This window comes from Raphanus sativus, chromosome 5, assembly GCF_000801105.2.
Source record: "Raphanus sativus cultivar WK10039 chromosome 5, ASM80110v3, whole genome shotgun sequence".
Classification (NCBI taxonomy): Eukaryota; Viridiplantae; Streptophyta; class Magnoliopsida; order Brassicales; family Brassicaceae; genus Raphanus; species Raphanus sativus.
In genome coordinates, this window is record NC_079515.1 from 34800904 (window position 1) to 34824471 (window position 23568).

At 35.7% G+C, this 23568-nt stretch overlaps 6 protein-coding genes and 1 pseudogene across 8 annotated transcripts; 4 read left to right on the top strand and 3 right to left on the bottom strand.

Moving 5' to 3' along the window:
• LOC130494984 (putative F-box/kelch-repeat protein At3g22730) overlaps nt 1-1072 on the bottom strand; it is a 1585-nt pseudogene extending 513 nt beyond the window's left edge.
• Nucleotides 1073-1903: 831 nt separating this feature from the next.
• LOC130512669 (putative F-box only protein 9) lies at nt 1904-3218 on the bottom strand. 2 transcript variants are annotated; one of them, XM_057010879.1, is made up of 2 exons: nt 2389-3218; nt 1904-2079 (listed from the first exon to the last, which is right to left on the bottom strand). In XM_057010879.1, exons 1-2 carry the CDS (start codon nt 3023-3025, stop codon nt 1937-1939), a joined length of 780 nt encoding a protein of 259 aa, XP_056866859.1. In that variant the 5' UTR covers nt 3026-3218; the 3' UTR covers nt 1904-1936. The 2 variants fall into 2 exon arrangements, with proteins under 2 accessions (XP_056866859.1, XP_056866860.1); XM_057010880.1 differs by having other exon boundaries at nt 1904-2600; nt 2704-2843.
• A 1741-nt stretch (nt 3219-4959) lies between these two features.
• On the top strand, nt 4960-7972 carry LOC108860217 (protein tesmin/TSO1-like CXC 3). 2 transcript variants are annotated; one of them, XM_057010250.1, is made up of 9 exons: nt 4960-5215; nt 5546-5682; nt 5753-6104; nt 6190-6398; nt 6512-6589; nt 6700-6979; nt 7055-7121; nt 7209-7329; nt 7419-7972. In XM_057010250.1, the coding sequence occupies exons 1-9, from the start codon at nt 5174-5176 to the stop codon at nt 7756-7758; spliced, it is 1626 nt and encodes a 541-aa protein (XP_056866230.1). In that variant the 5' UTR covers nt 4960-5173; the 3' UTR covers nt 7759-7972. The 2 variants fall into 2 exon arrangements, with proteins under 2 accessions (XP_056866230.1, XP_018489622.1); XM_018634120.2 differs by having other exon boundaries at nt 4961-5215; nt 5555-5682; nt 7419-7971.
• A 2107-nt stretch (nt 7973-10079) lies between these two features.
• LOC108859146 (heat stress transcription factor A-6b-like) lies at nt 10080-12364 on the top strand. The gene is made up of 2 exons (XM_018633003.2): nt 10080-10662; nt 11323-12364. The coding sequence occupies exons 1-2, from the start codon at nt 10411-10413 to the stop codon at nt 12184-12186; spliced, it is 1116 nt and encodes a 371-aa protein (XP_018488505.1). The 5' UTR covers nt 10080-10410; the 3' UTR covers nt 12187-12364.
• A 2776-nt stretch (nt 12365-15140) lies between these two features.
• LOC108862626 (transmembrane emp24 domain-containing protein p24beta3) lies at nt 15141-16527 on the top strand. Its single transcript, XM_018636816.2, has 4 exons — nt 15141-15497; nt 15647-15833; nt 15931-16038; nt 16220-16527. Exons 1-4 carry the CDS (start codon nt 15273-15275, stop codon nt 16351-16353), a joined length of 654 nt encoding a protein of 217 aa, XP_018492318.1. The 5' UTR covers nt 15141-15272; the 3' UTR covers nt 16354-16527.
• Nucleotides 16528-16814: 287 nt separating this feature from the next.
• LOC108862624 (stem-specific protein TSJT1) lies at nt 16815-18198 on the top strand. Its single transcript, XM_018636814.1, has 4 exons — nt 16815-17133; nt 17335-17575; nt 17645-17765; nt 17844-18198. Exons 1-4 carry the CDS (start codon nt 16934-16936, stop codon nt 18029-18031), a joined length of 750 nt encoding a protein of 249 aa, XP_018492316.1. The 5' UTR covers nt 16815-16933; the 3' UTR covers nt 18032-18198.
• A 37-nt stretch (nt 18199-18235) lies between these two features.
• Nucleotides 18236-21227, bottom strand: LOC108862622 (meiotic recombination protein DMC1 homolog). The gene is made up of 15 exons (XM_018636811.2): nt 21071-21227; nt 20871-20953; nt 20504-20595; nt 20246-20317; nt 20103-20141; nt 19962-20019; nt 19831-19876; nt 19709-19754; nt 19491-19552; nt 19315-19381; nt 19141-19233; nt 18973-19041; nt 18815-18893; nt 18549-18715; nt 18236-18460 (listed from the first exon to the last, which is right to left on the bottom strand). The coding sequence occupies exons 1-15, from the start codon at nt 21085-21087 to the stop codon at nt 18416-18418; spliced, it is 1035 nt and encodes a 344-aa protein (XP_018492313.1). The 5' UTR covers nt 21088-21227; the 3' UTR covers nt 18236-18415.
• Nucleotides 21228-23568: the final 2341 nt, after the last annotated feature.

The window sequence follows — 23568 nt, forward strand, 5'->3', positions numbered from 1 at the left end:
TGAAATATTCACTGTCCTCTCCATAGTGTAGAGTTTCTTGCTATTCTCCTCCGAATCCGAATTACAAGCCAAGACCACTTTCTTCTCCTCGTCAACTAAGAAGCTCTTAACGTACGGATAAAAATAATATTGGGATTTTTTTCACTGTAAATGATTTGCTCCCCCGAAGCAGCTTGAGTATCAATTTCTTGGGGTCATCCACACCTCCATGTGTGATGTAAGAGGGGACAATTTTAACATTGAGAGTTTTTCTTCTCTAACAACTGATAGAACCATATTCGAAGGATCCGGAACTGGCGGAAGACAAAAAAAGTCTAAAACAGTCGCTCGTAAAATCAAACCAAACAAAACGTAATATGTTTTTTCCACGACAAGCCAATAAGCATTTCCTTTGAAAGACACACCCACAATCTCGTAGTGTACAACAGCAGTTGAAGGGGAAGTCAACCAAACCCTCCTCCAAGAATCAGAGCTGAGCTCATAAAACTTTCAAAACCCAGCAACTCCTTGGTCAAGGGTGCAACCAGTCGACCAACAGTTCAAGATTTTGTAGCTACGGAAGGATTTGTTGTTTTGGTATCCTAAAGGCAACTCTACACCTAAAACAGGTTGTGGTTTTGATCCACCTAGTTTCTCCTAAACACGGATTCCAAACCATGAGTCTGTAGTTGCTGTCTTTGTGAGTGTTGCATTAACAACAAAACCATCGCAGTGATAAACCTCGACGAATACTACATCGACTTGTTGGGAACAAGAATGAAAATCCTTAAATTCTATGGGTGGAGGAGAAACGTTGAGATCGACGTTCACTGCACAAATCCTATAGTCGTCTGACATGAGGATCCGAGACTGCTTTGGAGCTTTTAAGAAAGTGCTTCTCTGTGAATTTTTGATCTTTTTAACAAATTTGTTCCATCGTTTGCAAGTTGATCGTAGTCGTTTCAAAGATGCGGCTGGAACCCTAGAGAGTATTTCCTCTATCAGATCCTGTGGCATATCGGACATCATCATCGTTGGTTTCTCTTTGTGATTACGCAAAGGTCAAAGGAAAAAAGACTTAAGACTTTCCAAGTAGAATTTAGGGCTTTAATTTTTTTTAACCATGAACCAGTTTGGTTTTATATATGGACACGCATGCAAGAAACACGGTTTCAACTATTTTAGTTACCTCACAGCTGATAAGTGAGCCCATAGTTAATGGGCCCTCCACTCTCTGTGTTCGAGTGCTCCATCTCATCTAACAGTTCGTAAAATCATTGTTTTAAACAGATAGACCCACGGTTAATAGGTTTCATAATAGGTTATCACGAATCACTTTCCGATAAATTAATCATACTTACATTACTTGTTCAAACACACTTAACTTTGAAATTCTAAACTGATGTACAACAGATAAAATGACATAGTTAGTCAAATCAATTAAGTTTTTCATATATCCCCTCGGGATGTTACATTTTAACTGAGCTCTGTGGCGGGCCTTCGTGCATTCTGAATCTGCAGCCAGAGAATCTAACTGCTCGTGTGGGGAGACTGAGACATGCAAAGCGAAGTGACGATGACCCCACGAGCATCAAGATGATTCCAATTATTCCGACGTAGAAGCTCAGCGACGGCTTTACTCCGCTAAACAGATCTCACAGAGTCGTTTGAAGATGAAGGTAATGTGATTAATGGGTCTCTTCTTTCTTTCCTTTATTACGACTCAACGCCGCAGAGAACTTTAGAAATGACTCGGATTGTATTTTGGTGTTGTCCGAACACATACCAAGAAAATAAAAGTCAGTTACTTCAGAGGCAAGGCAAAAAAAAACAAGGGGGGGGGGGGGAGGGGATTAGTTAATTGAATATTGTTTCAAACGACATTACATAGAAAAACGAAAAAGAAAAAAAACTAAGAGCTGCAAAAAAAAATCACTTCCTTTAGTCTTCATTATTTTCATTTGCTCCCACTTTGCTGAACTCGAAACAAACTTGGAACATAACTGAAAATAACTGGATTTGTAGTTCCTGCACAAGGGATTTGTCTGTAATATTCATTGTCCTCTCCACAGATGAACAGTTTCTTGCTGTCCCCAGAACCTGGATAAGAACACAAGGCCACTTTATTCTCCTCGTCGATTAAGAAACTCTCGATCCTCAGAGAAATTAAATAATGATAGGGAAGACTGTGTAATTTCACTATAAATGATTTGCTCCACAAGGCAGCTTGAGTATCAATTTCATGGGTCACCCACACCTCCACATGCGAGGCATAACGGGGACAGTGTAACAATGAGAGTTTTTCATCTCTAACAACTGATAGATTTATAGTCGAACGATCCTCAAGTTGCGGGAGGCAAAAACGTACGAATATATCTCTAGTAAAATCAAAACCAAGCAAAAAGAAACCTGTTTCTCCCAAAGCAAGCCAATAAGCATTTCCCTTCAAAGACACACCACTATCTAGTATCCAGCAGTTGAGAGCCAAGTCATCCAAAACCCTCCATGAATCAGAGCTCAGATCATAGATTTCAAACCCCTCAATATGGAAGACACGATTCCAACACTTCAAGATTTTGAAACTACGGAAAGATTTGTTGTTTTGGTATCCTAGTGCAAAGCTGCAATAAGATAAAAGGTCCTCGCTATCAGTAGTTGTGGTTTCGATCCACCTAGTTTCCCCCAAACACGGGTTCCAAATCATGAGTCTATTTTCGTACTTACTGCTGCATAACAACAAACCATCACAATGAAAAATCTCATCTGTATCGAATTGTCGCATATCCCTTAGGCCGAGTGGGCCCTTAAACTCTATAGCCGGAGGAGCAACGTTGAGATCGACGTCCAATGAACAAATCCTATAGTCGTCCGACATGAGAATCCGAGACTGCTTTGGAGCTTTAAGAAAGTGCTTCTCCGTGAATCTTTCATCTTTGAGCAAATCGTTCCATCGTTTGCAAGTTGATCGTAGTCGTTTCAAAGATACGGCTGGAACCCTAGAAAGTATTTCTTCTAAGAGATCCTGTGGCATATCGGACATCATCATCGTTTCTCTTGTGATTTCGCAAGGACAAAGGGGAACTACTCAGACTTTCGAACTTCGAAGTATGAAATTAGGGTTTTAATCTTTTTTACCATCAACCAGTGTACATGTTCTTAGAGCATCTCCATTGGTGAACCTCATGGAGAGGTTCACAAATTTTTTTTTTTTTCTTTTACTTTTTGACTTTTTTTCAAAAAAAAAAAAAAAATAATAATAATCAAACCAATCGCGGGGCCGCCACGTGTCGTGGGGCCGCAGAAAAACTAAGAGCCAGGTTCACTCCCGTGAACTTTCGCGAGACAGGTTCAAAAAAATAATGTTAATTTATTGTTTTTTTTTCTTGGGATGGGTGTGAACCTTGTATTACATCCTCCAATGGGGATGCTCTTATAACATAGAGAAATATCCTATTTCTATCCCTAATTTTTTTTATCACAAATATAGTCTCTTATTTCTGACCCTAGTTTTTTTGTCACAAATAGTCTCTTAATACTAAAATGATTAAAATATTTCGTTTTTTTTTGTCAGCAATATTACAGACTCATTTAGACTCTGTAAACCAAACTGGAGGATCAGCATCCATATAAACGACATAAGACGATTGCTTCCTTGCACTGCGTGCTAGACTGTCCGCCTTTTTATTATTCGTTCTAGGTACATGGATCACCTCTGAAGTAGTGAAACTACTCCTCGGATTTCGTATGTCTTCTAAGTAATTAGCAAATACTGGCTACTCTTCTGGTTCCGAAACCATCTTCACTAATTGCGAGCAATCCGTTGCAAAAGTAACATTGTACTGTCTTAAATTCTGCATACATTCCATTGACCAAATAAGAGCCTCTATCTCCGAGTGTAGGGACGACTGACTCGTTAAAAATAAATATACATTTAAACTTTTTGGATTATTAATGACTTATGGTTTACAGATAAGAGATAGGACTTGGGAATGTAGTTTTAAAAAGATAAAAAATATTTAATATTTTAAAATAAAAATTTTAAAAATAGTTTTAAAAAGTATTTTTTTTTAATTTCAAAAAGCAAACTTGAAAAACAAAATTTGGAAAATATGTTTTTTTAAAGTTTGAATTTGAAAATATATAATTTGAAACTATAAAAATTATTTGTTTTTATTTTATTTTATTTTTATTTGTATTTATATATTTAGAATATAGGAATTTTTAATCTTTTAATTGAAATATATTTTTGATCATTTTCATCCTTAGGAACAAAACAAAACTTAAAGATTGCTTTTTTATATATATAGGGGTGGATATTTCGGTTAGTAACGGGTTTGGTTTGGGTTCGATTTACTTTGGTTTATTTGGGTTTAAGAAAATTTTAACCAAAGACAACTTAAATTAGTTTGGTTTTAGTTTGGTTCAGTTTGATTGGTTTTAGTTCAGTTTTAGTTTTTATTTTTTAAATAAACACATGATTAATTATTAGTTTTTAAAACCTAGATTAATTTTATTCAACCCGTTAACAGGAAATCACTTTAAGTTACAAAGTCGATTTGAACGAAAGCTTCCTGGTTAATATATTATAACCTAACTTCGCCCGTTAGGCCCGTCACCTTATGCTTAAAAGATCTTATTCTATTTATATAAGAAAAAAAACTTAGATTGGATTTTTTTTCTTCTAATTTTTAATTGATAACATATTTATGTAATCACCTTATTATTTAATGCGCTGCTATTCATAACTGATAATGTTGATATCAGTATCTGATTCTTTGGAACATAAAAATAAATTACAAAGTCAAATGATGTGATAAACCAAATTCAATTAGGTATCTTAATTTATCCTCAAAAACAAAGGAAGAAAATAATAAAAATCAAGCAAAGATCAAGGTGACATCCGTTACTTTTTATAAAAAGCAAAGATAATTACGATATTTAACTTCGGGTTTTTAACAAACAAAAGTAAGGAGAGGGAATGAGATTAGTATATATATACACAAAACATAATAGAACGAGAAGAAAGAGAGAAGTGTTGGGGTCACTTCGTTGTTGTGTTGTGTTGTGTTGGCCTCTGTTGGATTTGGTTTAGACGCGAGATAATCATATTCTCGACTCTCTTCTTCTCCTTCAACGGAAACGGAGATATAAAGTGCAACAACCCCATACGAGAATTTCTTATTGTTTTAGCAAAATGGATACGCCCCAAAAAACTGAAAACCACATCGGCACTCTGGTTTTTACTCTGTTTCTATGAAGCTTTTTTTTTTTTGTTTGGGAAAGTGCTTTAATGGAATATGTGTAATACTCATCTTTGAGTTAGTTAAATTATGGTCAAAGATTCAGATTCACTTTAGTTTCGATTCCAACTCGATGGAAAAAAAAAAGTCTCTTAACATTCTCGTTTTTGTTGTGTCATTTTGGAAGTTTTCTTTAGGAAGTTTGAAGTCTCTTAACACTTTTCTTTAGGAAGTTTGAAGTGTTCGATGGATCTGATGTTACTTCTAACCACTGTGACAATTGAGTTTGAAAAGTTTCTTTTTTTTTTGTATGTGTTTATTGTGAGGAAATGCAGAACTCTCCAGTGTTTAACTACATAAACAATCTGTCTCCAATCAAATCAATCCCAATTATTGCTCAAACCTTTGGCTCTCTCAGTCCTTCTCTCTTCACTCCCCCTCACAATGGATCTCGTTCCAAAAGGTCACTACTCAACTCAAAGTTACCCTCCTCCTCCTCTCTTTCTTATTTGGAATATGTTTTCGTTTTGCAGTCATATTTACTCCTCTGATCCTTCCAAAGAAGTAGTACTTGTAGAAGAAACTTTACTTGAAACCGTACAAATTCTCAAGAATGACTGCTTCTCTACTCCTACTCCTACTCCTCCTAGAGCTATCAACGATGGTCTGACGGATCTGCAGAGAATGTGTGACGGCAATGTTAAGCGTAAAAGTGATACTCCAGATTGGGAAACTCTGTTTCCGGATACTCCTGAACTCTTGATTAATGATACACTGAACGATTCGGAGGTAGATAGATGCTTCTTACCGGTATCATCAGACTCCAAAAGACGTTCGTGTGGTGGTAAAAAGCCCGTTTCAAACAGCAAAGAGTCGTCCGCAGATGTGAGTCAAAGTTGAGCCCCGTTTGGTTCTTGATTGATGATCATTTTCTCTGAACTTATTCCCTTTCCTTGTGTGTGTGTGACAGGGTCTTCACCGTGGAGTGAGAAGACGCCTTCTAGACTTTGAGATGCCTAACATTAAGCAAACGTCTAAGGACAGCGATGTTGGGAATGAGTACTCATTATCCGGAAACATTAAAGCCGGTGAAGCTGCAGGACAAAGTGTAGTAGAAGAGGTTCCAAAGTCTTCTTTAGATTTAGTGGTAATGAATCAAAGCAGTCCAAAGAAGAAAAGGTAAGTCTTACATGATAAGACTTGCACAACCATATATTTATAGTAAGAATCTTAACAATCTTTTTTTGGCATCTTATTCTTAACAATCTTTTTTTGCACAACCATATATTTAGACTTAAGTCTGAACAAGGAGGAGAAGGAGACTCATCATGTAAACGGTGCCACTGCAAAAAATCCAAATGTCTGAAACTGTAAGCTGAATATATTATCCCAAATCCTCTTTATTCTTTTTTTTTTTTGGCTTGCTTGAAGTAGCTTTAGTCTTGTTGTTGAGTCTCTTTTGAATGTATATCTGCTGCAGTTACTGTGAATGCTTTGCTGCTGGAGTTTATTGCATAGAGCCATGTACATGTCTAGATTGCTTCAACAAACCAATCCATGAAGAGACTGTCTTAGCCACTCGAAAACAGATTGAATCCCGGAATCCACTAGCGTTTGCCCCTAAAGTCATTGGAAATGCTGATTCTTCCATCATGGAAGTTGGTGATGATGCAAGCAACACTCCAGCTTCAGCGCGACACAAAAGAGGCTGCAACTGCAGGAAATCAAACTGTCTGAAGAAATACTGTGAATGCTATCAGGTATCATCATTAAACTCCAATGACATTTCTTTGTATGATTCTTACTTGCTTGGGTTCATTCTGATGATCATATAGAGCGGAGTTGGTTGTTCCATAAACTGTAGATGTGAAGGATGCAAGAATGCATTTGGCAGGAAAGCTGGTTAGTCTCTTTGTTTCAATTTATATAATCTTAAGCTTCTTGGTCTTTTTATTTTTTACATGGTTACAAATTTTATAATCTCTGCAGCCTCTTCATTTGTTGGCTTGGATATCAAACAAGATGATGTAAGCGAAACAGCGAAAACACAACACAGGGCAGAGCTGTTTAGTTCTGTTCCACTTCCAACTTCAACACCACTGTCATTAAGGTAAGAAACAATCTCAAAAACAATCAATGTGTGGTCATTTAAACGGCTCCTGATTTTGGTATATTATTAACCTTTGCTTTTTTATTTAGGCAACCATTGGCTCAACTTCCCATCTCATTCAACAACATGCTGCTTCCTCAACAGTCTCAGCAACTTCATGGAGCTTCTGGATCTTCCTTATACGAGGGGCAATCTTTCAGAAAACAAGGCATGAGTTTGTTCTCTCATTCAAGGATTGAGACTATCGCAGAGGATATTGAGAATGTAATCCTGTCTCCAATAACTAACATCAATGCTGTATCTCCCAATAGCAAAAGGGTTTCTCTGCCTCATCTTGATGCATCACAGATGACTCCAAGGAGAAGAAATGGTGAGAGGAAACTGTTACTGTCAATTCCAACTTTTCCTTCTCTCACTCCACACCGTTAAAAATATTCTTTGAAACTGTTTCTGATGTCAACATCTAGTTGGTAGTTTAAACTTACACAGCAACAGCATAACGTTTCTAGTAGTTTAGTGATAGCACATTTCGTTTGTTTTTCCAAAGGTTGGTTATTCCAGCTTTTCCTTCTCTTAACCTAAATCAGTGAAACAAGAAAATCAACTATTCGTAAGTTTTGTAATGATTTCAAGCCTATAACCTGTTTCATAACATAAAGCAACATGTTTTTGACTTCTTGTAAGATACTTCTGGTTGGGCAGGTAATGTAATATCACATTCTAGTAGTGTATGAAAAGGGGCTTTGATAAATGCTAAGTTCAGAAACATAATAGTCAAACCAGATAGATGCATGTCCGGAACTCATATCATGGGATTTGGGTTCACTTTAACACAATATCAAATATCTGATTTAGAACATGTTGCCTAATGAAAAACAAACACGTAGTTTAATTTGCGGATTTTGGATGCTCTCTGGACACACACACACTCACAAGCGTCGTGTCTTGTTTCCCAGAGATTTGAAAGTCCTCAAAAGCCATAATAATAATGGCGTATAATCTTGTTCCCTAATTAAAAATAGTTCTCGTTTATGAATTAAGCCGTTGCCACGTCTTTGGTTTCACATTTGGACCCACTGTTTTATACGTATCCACTTTATCACTTTTATTAATCAAAGTCTCTACTATTTACTAAATTTTATAATCTAGCTTGGAAGATTCTTCATAGCTTTTGAGAAGAAAATTAATTGCCCTAATTTTATTTTTATTTTCTTTTGAATATATCATTTATTCTAAAACTTTTGCTTCTAGTTACTCTACTTTTGTGTTTGACCAAAAAAAAGTTACTCTACTTTTGTTACTCTTAATTACTCTAGTAGTTGCCGGTCAAACTTTGTATACTCCCTCCGTTTCATTATATATCGTTTTAACATTATGTACACAGATTAAGAAAACATTTAATTTTACATATTTCCAAAATAAAAACATTATTACCAATACACCTAACCATGTATCAACCAATAGAAAAATAGAAAATAAAATATTGTCAATAAATTTTGCATTGAAAACCGAAAACGACACTTATTTTGAAATAAAAAAATTTCTCTACAACGACATATAATTTGAAACGGAGGGAGTATATGGCAGTGTCATATACGTGTAACATTTGGATGCGTAATAAACATTAACGTTCTGAGTTTTTGGGTGCAAATGTTAAGTTACTAATAGAATAAAAGTTGATTATAATAATAGAAAGGTAAAAGTGAAGATGATCTATGGTTTTCCAGCTTGGAGTTATTTAAGGTGTCGGCCTGAATCCCGATAATAGGACACGGTGGCACGGCACAATCAGAAAAACTTGTGAGTAATAAAAATACAATTCAAATTTATATATAAAATCGTTACTACACTACTAAAAGTTTACTAGAAATATTATAACTTGGTGGTTAATAAAAAAAGAAGGTTTCTATTGATAAAAATACTAAAGTCACGTATGCTTGATCATCCATAAATGTATTAAGTAGCAATAAATATTCTATAAAATTTGAGGATTAGTTTAGGTTTCAGCTTAAGATGATCTCAATTTTTTTTTGTCAAGAGATGATCTCAAATAACGAAAAGAAGAGAAACAAAAAATTTATCAAAAAGAAAATACATTGAGTTACCAAAACAATACATCGAGTAGATTTCATCGGGTCATTATAAGAAATGATTAAGGTTATAGTATTTATATATACAGACACATCTAGTTGAATATAAGACGTCGCTTTTCAATATTTTCGTGAAAAGGATACACTTTCGTAAAGTAAGAAGGATCATGACGGATGCACTAAATACTTTTTTTCAACCAATCACCAGGACCCACAAATACATACAGTATTTAGTAGAGGGTATTAATCGAAGTCTTGCATATTTGCTTAGAAAAATGAAACGAGTGACTCGCTGGATTTGCTTTAGCTCCAGCATGTCAAACTATCAACTATTAAAAATTAAAAATAAATAAATAATACAACTACTAAAAATAAATTATCCAAAAGAGGAAGGAATCCATCATCAAAAGTTCAAGTTGCAGTATAAGAGCATTTCTAGTGACAAACTATTCTTTTTTATAATTCACAAAAAAATATAATAGAATTACTTTATTATAGAGTAAAATATAGAGTAATGTCAATTTTCCACTCCAAATTACAATTAAAAAGTAACATTACTCTATATTTTTGGAACAAAAATTACTCTATAATAGATTTACTTTTTTTATATAAATTATAGAGGAAAAAATAGTTTGCAATTGGAGAGGCTTTAGTAAAACCATTTTGCCTTCTTCCATCTCTCCTATCTTCTCCATATATACTTCATCTTCACACCCCGAGAACTCCACACCTACATACACAATCTCTCCGCAAAAATTTACAAAGTTTCAACCTTCCAATTTTAAATATCTCTAAAATAAATTCACATTTTCCTCTGTTGCAAATTCAAGTTTAGTAAAATTCAACCCAAATCAAAACATTTAAACTTTCTTTAAACTGTAACCATATGGATCCTTCATATACATTCATAAAAGAGGAGTTTCCTACTGGTATCAATGATTCTCCATAACCACCATCTTCTTCAACTTCCTCTTACCTTCATTCAACCTCCATGGCCCCAAATGATCCAACAAAATTAAGCTCTCCGCAACCAATAGAAGGTCTCCACGAATCAGGCCCACCTCCATTTCTGACAAAGACATATGATATGGTGGAAGATTCAAGAACCAATGATGTTGTGTCTTGGAGCGAAGACAAAAACAGCTTCATTGTCTGGGATCCACAAGCTTTTTCCATGACTCTCCTCCCCAGATTCTTCAAGCACAATAACTTCTCTAGCTTTGTTCGACAGCTCAACACATATGTAAGTTCTAAACCTCTCTATACATATACACTTGTATACGTGTGTTTGTTTCTGTGATTCCATGTATGGCACGAATCTAAAGAGATCTATAACAACTCACAATCAAATGGTGACAGTAACTATTGGGTCAAAACCTTTGTTCTTGTAATTTTTCCCCTGTGGTGCAGTCAAGCTTTGAATCGACTCTTGAGACTTGGCTTTTGATTGTTGTTGTTTTTTCTTTTTCTTTTATACCATCGGAGTAGTTAACTAGTGTTATTAGTTATTATATAATTGCTTGACGGATTCGTTAGGGATTTATTATATACATAAATGCAATTGGGAATCTTAGTTCTTCGAAAAGTCTCGCCTCATAATATTTTACATCCCACTTGTGTATTTTGTGTTCTTTTTTGTCTCTAGAGATCTCTTGAAACGGAGATCATTTCAAATGTTCAACAGTTGATTGTTAGAAATCTCCAAGGAGAATTCTCTACAACAATGATTAATATGATATGTAGCATTTTCCCTTTTTTCTCACTCTCCCTATAATATATATACAGAAATGAAACTATATGAAACTCTCTCATACCTAGTTGCATAAAATACACAAGATAGAATATTATATGAAGTTAATTACTAGCATTTGGAGTTGAATCTAACCATAAAATTATATAATAGGGTTTCAGAAAGGTGAATCCTGATCGATGGGAGTTTGCAAATAAAGGGTTTCTTAGAGGACAAAAGCATCTCCTCAAGACAATAAGTAGAAGAAAGACAAATAACAATAATCAAATGCCACCACCTGAATCATCCTCTCAACAACAATCACTTGAAAATTGTTGCATAGAAGTTGGTAGGTATGGTCTAGATGGAGAGATGGACAGCCTAAGGCGAGACAAACAAGTGCTGATGATGGAGCTAGTGAAACTTAGAAAGGAACAACAAAGCACCAAAAGTTATCTCACATCGACTGAAGAGAAGCTCAAGAAGACTGAATTAAAACAACATCAAATGATGAGATTCCTTGCTCGCGCAATGCAGAATCCTGATTTCCTTCAGCAACTCATGGAGCAGAAAGAGAAGAGTAAGGATATGGAAGAAGCATTCAGAAAGAAGAGACAAAGAACGATCGATCAAGGGACAAGTGATGTTGTTAATGTAGAATATTGTAATGTTAATGTCGGTGGTGGAGGTGGTTATGGAAAATATAGAAACGATGTTGGATCCTCCTCGAGGTTTGTTGACGTGAAACAAGAAATATATGGAGACATGACTGAATTTGATATGTTGGAGTTCGACAGACTTGATATGCACATTGAAGGACTTGGAGATCAGTTCACTGGGGAAGAAGTCCTGGATGTGGATAAAAGAGAGAAAGAAAGAGAACAGGAAGGGTTCCAAAAGGAGAACAATGAGAGTTACGGTGAAGATTTTTTGGAAGATTTGTTTAAAGAAGATCAAGATATTGATTTTGAACGAGATGGGGAAAATGTTGATGTGCTCATTGAGCAACTTGGTTATTTGGGTTCTGGTTCACACTAACTGAGAAGAATCTGAAAAGAGTACTTAAGCATTTGAATCAACTTGTTTTTCCTATTGAATATCTTTATTCAGTTAGGTGAGTAAACTCGCATTGAACTTGAGTTTAAATCACGTTTTGTTTCTTTTGATGCTTTTTGCAATAAAATTGTTTCTTGTTAAAAAATGTTTCTTGTTATAACTAGTTTTGCGCCATGCACATAATCTTTAAAAGTTTTTAAACATACATTTTTCATAACAAAATTTATTAATTTTTTACAGTTGTATGATTCTTCAAGCTGAGATTTATTCAAAATATGTCATATATATCACATATAAGATTCTTAAATTGGTTGTTTTTTTCACTTGTCTTAGTCTAGATTAATGTTGTTTTCTTAGAATGTCTTCAAGTCTACTCTATTAATTTAAAATAGAGTAGAATAAATTCTTATCTAATCTTTTTCACTTTATTATTAAATAAAAATAAAAAATATCCAAAAATGAGATAATCTTTTTACTTTTTGTTTATTATTCTATTTTTAGTCTAAAATAAAGTATAGTCAGAATGAAAGTCAATACCATCTTAGAACTATTCTAGTTTTTTAAATAATAATATATTGAAGATGTTCTTGGTATATCTCTCTGATTAGTCACTATGCTAGAAAGTAGAAACTACATGGTGAATCATTTTTGATGAACAGTATGCTAGAAACTAGATATATAAGTCGATTTTTCTATGTGAACTACATATTTACTTTGACGAAAAGGGTAAACTATATATGTTTTGGACTTGGCTTTTTCTAATCTGATTCCTTTTTATCAAATTCTAGTTTGAAGTTAAATTAAGTTTATGAATCATGATTTCTTTAGGACCGAGTCAATAATTTAATGGGTCCTAGGGAAAAAATTAGACTCTTAAAACTAATATTGACTTATTTCTTTTATAAATATTTTTTCTTATATGTATTATAAATAAAAGTTTTAATAAAATTTTATAAACCAAAAGTATATTCATATAAAATATTTTGAACCCTTTCTATTATTATTTCATGTAAAAGTCACATTCCTTTTAAAAAATTAAATCTTTAATTCTTTTCATGGCTTTACTTTTCATTTTTCACATTATTGGTATCTCACAGTCACAGAGGACCTTCTAGGCTTCTCTATCTTCGACTGCTCCATATCCTTTTGGTAAGTAATTATTTTCTATTTCTCGTGTTGCGCAAAGGGCAAGCTATCCACTGGCTTTTAGTCCTGTCACAGACTCACAATAATGATTGTCTGAATATCTTCCCCAAATAGAAAATACGTTTTTTCACCACAAAAAGATAAAACATATCCGAAATTGACCTAAACCTATCAAAAATTTTAGTGGGACAAATAAAAGTTGAGAGAATCTCATTTTACCAATTCTCCCTATTAATTAAGGAATTGACAAAAGAAAAAAAAAGGAAAAGCAAACGACAATGGTAAGTGGGAGTCACGTAAAATCTGTTCCATTCTTGTATGTTGAAATTAAGATTGCGGATGGACGTGCTCTGCTGTTAGGTCATGATTCATTTTTCTCCATCTCTCGGTCCATAGCTCCAAAACTAAGATATATAACATTTTAGATGTTTTTTATTTGATTTTGCCCATACAGATTCACACACTTCTTTTATATTACTTAAATTCTACTGATCATATCAAAACTCTTTATTCATCTCACGTGATTCTTATAAATTATTGTTATACAAAAAAGAGGGCAATCCATAACTAAATCCTTACTTCTTTGCGTACAGTCAAAGCTGGCTGTTTTTTTAAGTGGTTCTATAAAGTAAGGGCTCTCAAATGGAACCTACTGGCCCGATTCTTTGATATCATGGCCCATGTGCCTTATTACGAGTTCCCTTATTACTTGACTACACGTTTTTCTAAGTGGTTCTATAAAATAAGGGCTCTCCAATGGAACCTACTGGCCCGATTCTTTGATATCATGGCCCATATGCCTTATTACGAGTTCCCTTATTACTTGACTACACGCATGATTCTTTTTAGAAAAACTTGTAAAATATGGTTTCGGTGACAAAAGTGTTTACTATTTCAAACCTAAGATATGCACTAGTGTTTGACCCAACAAAAGATATGTACTAGTGTTTGGGTTTGCATATTAAAATGTGTATTTGTATTAAAATAAAACAATTTCAGGTTTCCATACAATAGTCTTCGGATTAAAGCAAAAACACATTGCTATTTGATATAAAACTAAACACTAATGCAAATCGAAACACTTAGAAGGAAATTTAAGGGAAATAAAATCTGTAGTGGTGAAACTCTAGTTCGATCCCGCTGGCTATCCAAACTATTTTTAATGAAAAATATGTGGTTATTGTAGATTTTATGGGATTAATCGGTTAAATTCGATCGTTGAATTTTCACAGTTAAAAAAATCTGTATTTTGTGTGTTTTATTGATCCGTGAGCATACTGACAAATTATTTTATATAAGACCGTTCTAATTTATCTTGATCAATTATCTCCTTATAATAACCAAAAATTGGTCCATAATCTCCTCAAATGGAGAGTGTATAAAATTAGTCAAAACAAAAGTGTAGGTGTGCAAGCATACAGTTCCCATTTTCAGTGTCGAACTTGCTATAATCAATAAAAGGAAATGTGAAAATTTAGGAATATGAATTGGATTTATTGACAGAGTAACATAAATTGGAGTGATTTTCTGTACTCTTAACCACTTGAACATATCAGTCAAGATGAAAACGGTCAAAAAGTTCTTCCTCTCAGTTAAATTTTTTTTTCTTTGATGTTTCCAGTCAGACTCTAGATTTTGTGCCTTTTTTTTGCCATCAGATTTTGTTCCTTAAAAACATTGTAATTATCTTTTGACCAGAAAAAAAAAACATATAAATTATCACAAAATCTCTAATAATTAATTAAGACCAGAAGCAAACCCGTTGACGAGCTCCAAAATCTCACCGCATCGTAACAAACCGGTTTTAGTTTCCGGTTTACTCAAGCTAAATCGCAATTAAATCCTCTCTTCTTCTTCTTCTACGATTTGGAGAAACAAACGGAAAATTTGATCGAAGAGAGTTAAGATCTAAGGAAAGGAAGATGGAGCGCAGACAATCGAGCAAGAACTCGGTCCATGTCTTCTTATTGCTTACCTTGATACTACTGAGTTCGATCGAGCGAATCTCCTCGCTCTCTGTGACGGTCAGCGACGAAGAATGCGTCCAAGAGTATGTCCTTTACGAAGGAGACACCGTCTCCGGTAACTTCGTCGTCGTCGACCATGAAATCTTCTGGGGATCAGACCATCCCGGTTTGGATTTCACGGTAAAAAAATAGATCTTTCGATTAAATCATCTCAAATGTTTCAACTGTTTGGTCGTTACGAATTTTCCGACAGACTTTGGTTTATGTCGCTGTCCTGATCTGAATCGAAAGTTTTAGACTTTTTTTTGTAACCTTTGTTGTTGGTGTAGGTGACGTCTCCTGCTGGGAACATTGTACAGACGTTGAAGGGGACATCTGGAGATAAGTTTGAGTTTAAGGCACCGAGAAGTGGAATGTACAAGTTCTGTTTCCATAATCCTTACTCTACTCCTGAAACCGTCTCCTTCTACATTCACGTTGGTCATATCCCCAACGAGCATGACTTAGCCAAAGATGGTTTGTTTCCTATTCATCCTTTATTATTTATAAAGCGTTTGCTTCTTTGCTACCAGTTTTGTGTTTAGCTCTTATTCATTGATGCTTTTCCTTATAGAACATTTGGACCCGGTGAATGTTAAGATAGCTGAGCTGAGAGAAGCTTTGGAGTCTGTTGTTGCTGAGCAAAAGTATTTGAAAGCACGTGATACCCGTCACCGTCATAGTGAGTTTTATTCTCCTTTCATCCTTTTACACTTTAGTTATTTTTTCGACTCATTCCCGTGATATGAAGAACTTTTCCCAAGATACAGACTTTAGAGCCTAGGTTTGACCCTGAAAGATACAACCTTTATTACGATATTAACCTTCCTTTGTGTGTGTGTGTTTGGAATTTTTTGGTGCAGCTAATGAGAGCACGAGAAAGCGGGTGATATTCTACACAGTAGGAGAGTACATATTCCTAGCAGCAGCTAGTGGTCTTCAGGTTCTATACATCCGCAAGCTCTTCAGCAAGTCTGTTGCATACAACAGGGTTTGAACCATAACCAAAACCCCTCCATCAAGGTTGTTATGTTAGAACTGATGAACACAAGTGTGGTAGTTAATTAAGAGATTTAATAGCTAAAGACTCCCTTTTATACAATCTTTCATTGGCGTTCAGTTATACTTAAGTTTTAACATTAAGAACTTGATAAAAGCTTATATTCTTATTCATCAGTCTTATCTCCTCTCGGATTATGTTATGATCATCATTCACATGTTACCCGTTTTACTAAACAAACAAAACAAGCGAAGATAAAGAGTGTCCTACAGCAAATCAATCTCTTGTTTTGAGAGAAGATGCTGATAATCAAAACAAGGCTACTCTGTTTTTGGGTTTCATTATCTTGAAGAGGAAGGAACTAGCGCTAACGTAATAGTAGATAATCACTGAGCCAAAAATAAAACGTGTTAAATGAAACAATAAATTCTTGAAACGTGGAGGAGAAGGACCGAATATTTCTATATTCCATTTCAAGAAACGATAGCCCCCTATAAGAAAATGCCCATTCAACGATCCTAAAGTCACTTTCTCTCTACTTTTGATCTCTCCCTCTGTTTCACTGTGTGGAAAGAAAATGTTAGCGATATTCGACAAGAACGTGGCGAAAGCCCCCGAGGCTCTAAAGAGTCAGGAAGGTGGATCTGTTTGTGCTCTTAAAGATGGCTTCTTACCAAACCACTTCGCTTCCATCCACCCTGGTGCCGTCACCACCAATCTCGGATCTTCTGGTCTCATCGCTTGCACTCTCGACAAGCAGAACCCTCTTCTTCCCAGGTTCTTGCATTGATGGATTTGATATTTTAGTTATATATATTTATGTCTAAACATGTGTTTGCCTGCAAGAAAAATATATAGGATTTTTGTTGTACTTCTTATTTGGTTCACTGAGAGATCCGAGTCATAAATCTATTGTTTCATCCTGTGTTCTTATTGGAGTTTTTATTGCTGATTTTCAAAATGCCCTTTTTGTGGTAGATTGTTTGCTGTGAATGATGATATGTTCTGCATCTTCCAAGGACATATAGAGAACATTCCGTTCCTTAAACAGCAATATGGACTGACAAAAACAGCAACCGAGGTCACCGTTGTGATCGAAGCCTACAGAGCCCTCAGAGACCGTGGTCCATACCCTGCCGACCAAGTTGTTAGAGACTTTCAAGGGAGATTTGCGTTTATGCTCTTTGACTGCACCACCAAGAATGTCTTCCTTGCTGCGGTTAGTTTGATTTTTTTTTCTTTTCCTTCTGACATATTGTAGTACTGAGGTATTGTGGATGTTTTGCAGGACGCAGATGGTAGCGTTCCTCTCTTCTGGGGAACTGATGGTGAAGGTCATCTCGTTATCTCTGAGGATGTTGAAACCGTGAAGAAAGGTTGTGGTAAATCCTTTGCGCCATTCCCTAAAGGTAGGCGTTTTGTCGAAGACATATATACACATTCCTCACTGTTCTTGGATCTAAGTGCAGATATGGTTATATGCGCAGGGTGCTTCTTTACCTCGTCTGGAGGGTTGAGAAGCTTTGAGTTTCCACTGAACGAGCTAAAGCCTGTACCAAGGGTGGACAGTTCGGGTCAGGTGTGCGGTGCGACTTTCAAAGTGGATTCCGAGGCCAAGAAAGAAAGCGCAATGCCTCGAGTCGGCAGTGTTCAGAATTGGTCTCAACAAATCTGAAAGGCTAAAATGTGATTTTAGCTGAGCTTTTCTTTTTTCTTTTCACTTTGCTGAACTCTGCCTGTGTTTCAATCTTTCTCTTGATTTTCTCACACTGGTCATTCTAAGGTTTCTCTGGATCTATTAATGCTCATGAAGCTACGAATAAAGGACAAACTTCTGATTCAGTGCTTTTGCAGCTTGTATTTGGTAATAAGAAGCTAATAATAATAATAAAAATACTCATAAACGTATGCTTCAGTGCGAATGCATATGATGTAATATCAGTCGTGGTAAGAAAATAACTTCCCAAGTAAAATCCTGTGGGTAAAATAAGGCTACTCACAATAGAAAGAAAGCAGGCATAAAAAGTAACAAGACATAAAGAGCTCCTCGAGGCTGGCTCTAGTCTTTGGCATCTGTAACGCCTCCTGCAGTAATCTGGAAGACGTGAGTTCTTTTGTTAAGGAAAACAAAGTTATGCATTACGGATGAATAGCAAGTTGTGATAGATTTGTTAACAAAAAAAAAAGGATATAGCTTCGGCTTCAGGCAGATTTGGTGCGTCAAAGACTTTGCATACACGTTGCTCTCCTTTGCCTTTCCTGAAACTGAGCCTGATGGTTACCGCATGAGCAAGAACATGCCCACCTGCTGGCTTCTTTGGATCTGATACGAACATTCCACCGCCTGGATCGGATATGACTGCAATTACCAAATGAAAAGTTAAAAGAGCAACCAAGAAAAACTCAAAAATATATCGATTTTCTCATGTCACTAGTTTCTTTCTAGTGTAAAACAAACCTTGGTTGGTCATGTAGACGGCAACATTGAACTCCTCTGCGATTTTGATTATCCTGGAGAGCATCTGTGCTAGTTTTTGCTGCAACACAGAAGCTAGTCCTTTTAGCAAAGACATATCTTATTTATGCTAGTAACGTATGGAAGGCAAAAAGGTAAACCTGGCGGTCAGCTAGTTCCCCTCTTCCAGTGAAATCAACTCGGAACAAAGCTATGATCGAGTCGATAATCTGGAAAACAATGGTAAGTTCAGCTTAAATCAGCTCATATTCGTGTTGAGTTATATTGATTGGAAACAAACAATAAGCAGACATGTGTTTTTTGTTTACCAGAATCTTAAATGGTTCCTCAGACATTTTTGCAGCAAGGCCAAGAAGCAAGTTGAATTGATGCTCATAGGTGTAAGCACGAGCATAAATGATCTGTTAACATCCCGATGAAAATACGGTGAACGTCGTTTGTAGTCCTGAGTGTTAACATGTGAACTTAAAAATGATGCTTACATTGTCAAGCACAGCTCCTGGGTCCATTCCAAATCTTTCAGCAATTGGGACGATCCGGTCAGGGCGGCTACAAATTTCAGGGTTAAGGGAAAAAAAACATGAAATACAAACAACCTAATAAAGCTAGCTATAAAGAACGGACAAGAAGAATTTCTCTAATAAGATGTTAAGGATACAAGGTTCCTTCAGTGTCAATGTAAGCAACTTTTCCATTCCCTCCTTTCATGTTTGTGGGCAGCTACATAACATCAACCCATAAATGAGTACTAGTAGCAGTGAGAGACAGAGACCTCAATGGTTATATATGTTGAAAGAACATAAAAAACTCAAATCATGCCTTTGACAGTTAAACTAAAACACCATATCATATTGCGACTTCAGAAAATAAACCAACCTGCGTAGTGACACAAAGGGTATGCGCTAACTGAGTTTTTCCAGACCTGAAGTGAAAATCAAACCTCCATTAGAATACAAGCTATTGACAGGAAACCTAAAGAGCTGGGCTCTGCTTCTCACCTGAATTCTCCAAAAGCCTCTGTGATAGCTGAGGTCTCAATTCCACCTACCAAGCATTGTTGAGAAATCAAACCAGAACTTTCAAGTAGTGTGATAAGATTGATAAACCGTAAAAGCAACACTTAGTATACCTCCTAAGAGATCATCAAGAGCTTGGCAACCTGTAGTGATATGAACAACTGATTTTCTCTGTAAACAAAAACAACGTTTCAGCATCAGGAAATTACTTGCAAGGCAGACATCTAAACCTTAGAATAATTCAATGAACTAACCTTGAGAAGAGCATCGCTTCCAGTCATATATCCAAAGTTCTGAAGAAAAAATGTTGTCAACAATTAAAATAGACGCAAATCCATGAAAGCTTTAAGATGACACGTTGATCATAGCAACAAGTTTAGAATATTTATAAGCTAACCACTATCTTCTCAGCAGCTTCACAGATTTTGTCAACTTTGGCCTCTGATAAACCTTTGATTCCAGTGAGGTTCTGCGTCAATTATAACAACACATCCATCCAATCAAAATCTAGATAGTCAAAAATCCAAAGAAAGAACGCTACACAAAACCTTTGGCTCCGCGTCTCAAACCAAAATCTAGACAGTGTAAACCCAAATAGCGACGATAAAAAGGTAATATCAGGTGTGTGTTTCTATATATATATATATATATATACCTTCTTGGTATGCATCATCAGACCATTACAGGTATGGATCCCAGCATCTTGCAGTTTCTTAACATCTCCAGCGTTTATACCTTGAGCGATCACTGTGACAAGGAAATAAAACTCGATCGGTACCAAATAGTATATGAGATCGGTTTAGATTCGCAATCAAGTAACAATCTATGCTCAGGAGAAGTCGATAAGTATCCTAGATTCATTACGAGAATCGAAATCAAGCAGAGATTCGAGAATCTGTAGCAAACTAGAGGAACGATTCTAGATCTGGTTCGTAAGACCACAAGAGGAGATAACGAACAGAAATCGAGGATCCTAGAAACAGTAAAACAACCAGAAGCGAGAATCGATTAGGAAATCTTACGTTTGTCGATCGCTTCGAACAGATCGTCATCGTCGTCGATCTCTTCTCGCTCGACGATCTGCATCTGGCTCGTTTCTTCGGATCTGCGATTCATCGGGAGAAAACGAGAGGAGATTCAGAGTTTATAGACGGAAACTAGAGAGAAAAAGCGAAATCGAAACGAAGAAAGGAGGAAGAAGGAAGAAGGATTGATCGCTTACTTGAGAGCTGAAAGCATTTTTCGCTGTGGAGATCTGAAGCTTGAAACGAGGGTGTGAGAGAGTGGGATTTGAGACTATGGGTGGATTTGCTTAGGGTTTTATATGGCGGGAGTCGGAACTGAATCGCCTCTATGAACGACGTTTAGTTTTGAAAATTATTTGAAATCCGCATTCTGATTAACGGGCACTGTTTTATTGACTTGGACTGTTCAGATCATGCCACGTAGGAGTAACAAACAACTTTTATCGACGGTCAGATTACAGCTTGTTGAAAAATATCTTCCCTACCACTTGAAAATATCTACCACCTATATGCGCTTTCACATCTTTTATACGAATCCATTCTAAGGCCCGATTCAATTCTTAGTTTGGGCCTTAAGATCTATAGCTTCCAAGTCGTGGCATTGCTGACCCAATTTTAGCTAATTTTGACAAACTTGATGATTTTTTTTTTTTTTGAACTCTTTTTTTTCCGGAACTTGATTCATATATTCCAAAACTAAAGTGAAACTGCAAATATTCAGGATTCTATATTTTATAGCTTGGAAAACAAATATCGATCCAGCAATGTAAATATGCAAATTACCATGATTATATGTGGCGCAGGCAACAATGCAGTGGTGTTAAGGAGTTTGGTTCTCTTTCAACACTCTGAAAATATTCTTTTATGTTTGGCTTGCAACACACGATCGCTTTCAACATGACATAACCCTGCACTAGAACTCTCAAGTGGCAAGCTCATGCATCCTATGCAATGCTCCTTCACAATAGACCTATAATTTTAGTGTCAATGCTAGGAGAAAGCGTGGAAGAGTCGTACTCTACATTTGCTCCCTTCACATATACAAACCATTGTAATGGAATACTTCGACTTCTAACCGATAAAACACATGGCTTGATTCATCTATTTCTTCTGAATACATTTTCAGACAACATTGCACTCTATTTTGTGAGAGCGCAATGAAAAAGGCATGGCGAATTACCTCTTCAACCGGCAAAGACTACTATAAGCAGTGTATAATAGGCCCCACAATCAAATTTCATCAGTTCGCACCGGGGGGGGGGTGCGCATTCATATGATGGAGCAATGAATGCATAATTTGCTTCAAGATAATCCATGAGCTTCTTGTAAATTTTAGATTATATTATCTGGTTTAAGCAACAAGACTACAAACATTGTACAAACGTTATTACTTGAATAATTTAACATTTAGTCGAATTTTTTTTTTTAGTCGAAAATATTGTTGTGGTCATATGTATATCTTCCTCTATCTCACTTTATTGTGCATATAAACTTAATTATATCACACCGATTTAAAAGGAATTATAGAAGCTCTCTATTGGAAAGGTATATCTGGAATGTGCATGGTTGGCTAGATATAGACAGAAGTGGATCGATTAAAAGAGCACATGGGTACCAACGCATCTCTCGTCTATCAAAAGACGTGGATTACAAAAGAACCATTTTATATACTTTCTTTTGATATTTACAAACTTTATATATGATATATTGTATACATTTTATTCTCCTCTCACTTAGCATATTACATGCACTTGTATTATATACCATCATCGCCTTTGCTGTTTTTTGAGAAAAATTTAATGAACTATCCATCGTATGAACCAAAGAATATAATTTTGGTTATATACATGAAAGATTCATATGTACTATAATAAACCTCTAGGAGTAATCAAATCATGATAAATTAGGGTTTAATTGTGTCTATTGTATAGATTTATATTTCATAGGTGTTCGAAGCACACAATCTACATATGTACATTTCACAATTTCAAAGTATGCATTTTATGCGTGTGAATCTATAAATGGGATTTTTCCTTATCAGTAAACACTAATTTCTTTTTACAAGAAGAACAGAAGGGGACCATTTAAATGCTGCATATCCTATTACACATAGACTCAGCCCCACTTGCAGATGCACCAACCCCACTTCGACCCACCAAACGTCGCCGGTTTAGTAAACTCCATGATCTACGTACGTACAAGTTACAAATACATGTATATACACACACCGGAGCCAGCATCATCAATTTATCATCGATATCGATATATCATGATGATGATCATCATAAGATCTTTCGCTATCCCTCCTCCAATTTATGTAGCAGTGGCAGTAATGTGGGTGATACGTTTGTTAAAGGCTGGAAAGCAACATTTGGATCTTCTCTCTGTGAAGTAGTTCTTTGCTCAAAAAAAAAAAAAAGGATCTTCTCTCTGTTTGTTCAAGCATGCTTCCTTTTTAACTCTTCCCATGTACACACACTCTCTCTCTCTCTCTCTCTCTCTCTCTCTCTCTCTCTCTCTCTCTCTCTCTCTCTCTCTCTCTCTCTCTCTCTCTCTCTCTCCACACATATATAATATATTACAGAGATTTATCAAAATTCTCATTTTGCAAACATTTTTTTTGTTACATATATACATACGCACCGACGAAAAACTACAATCATTTCATTGTAATATAAGAGTATCATATATTATT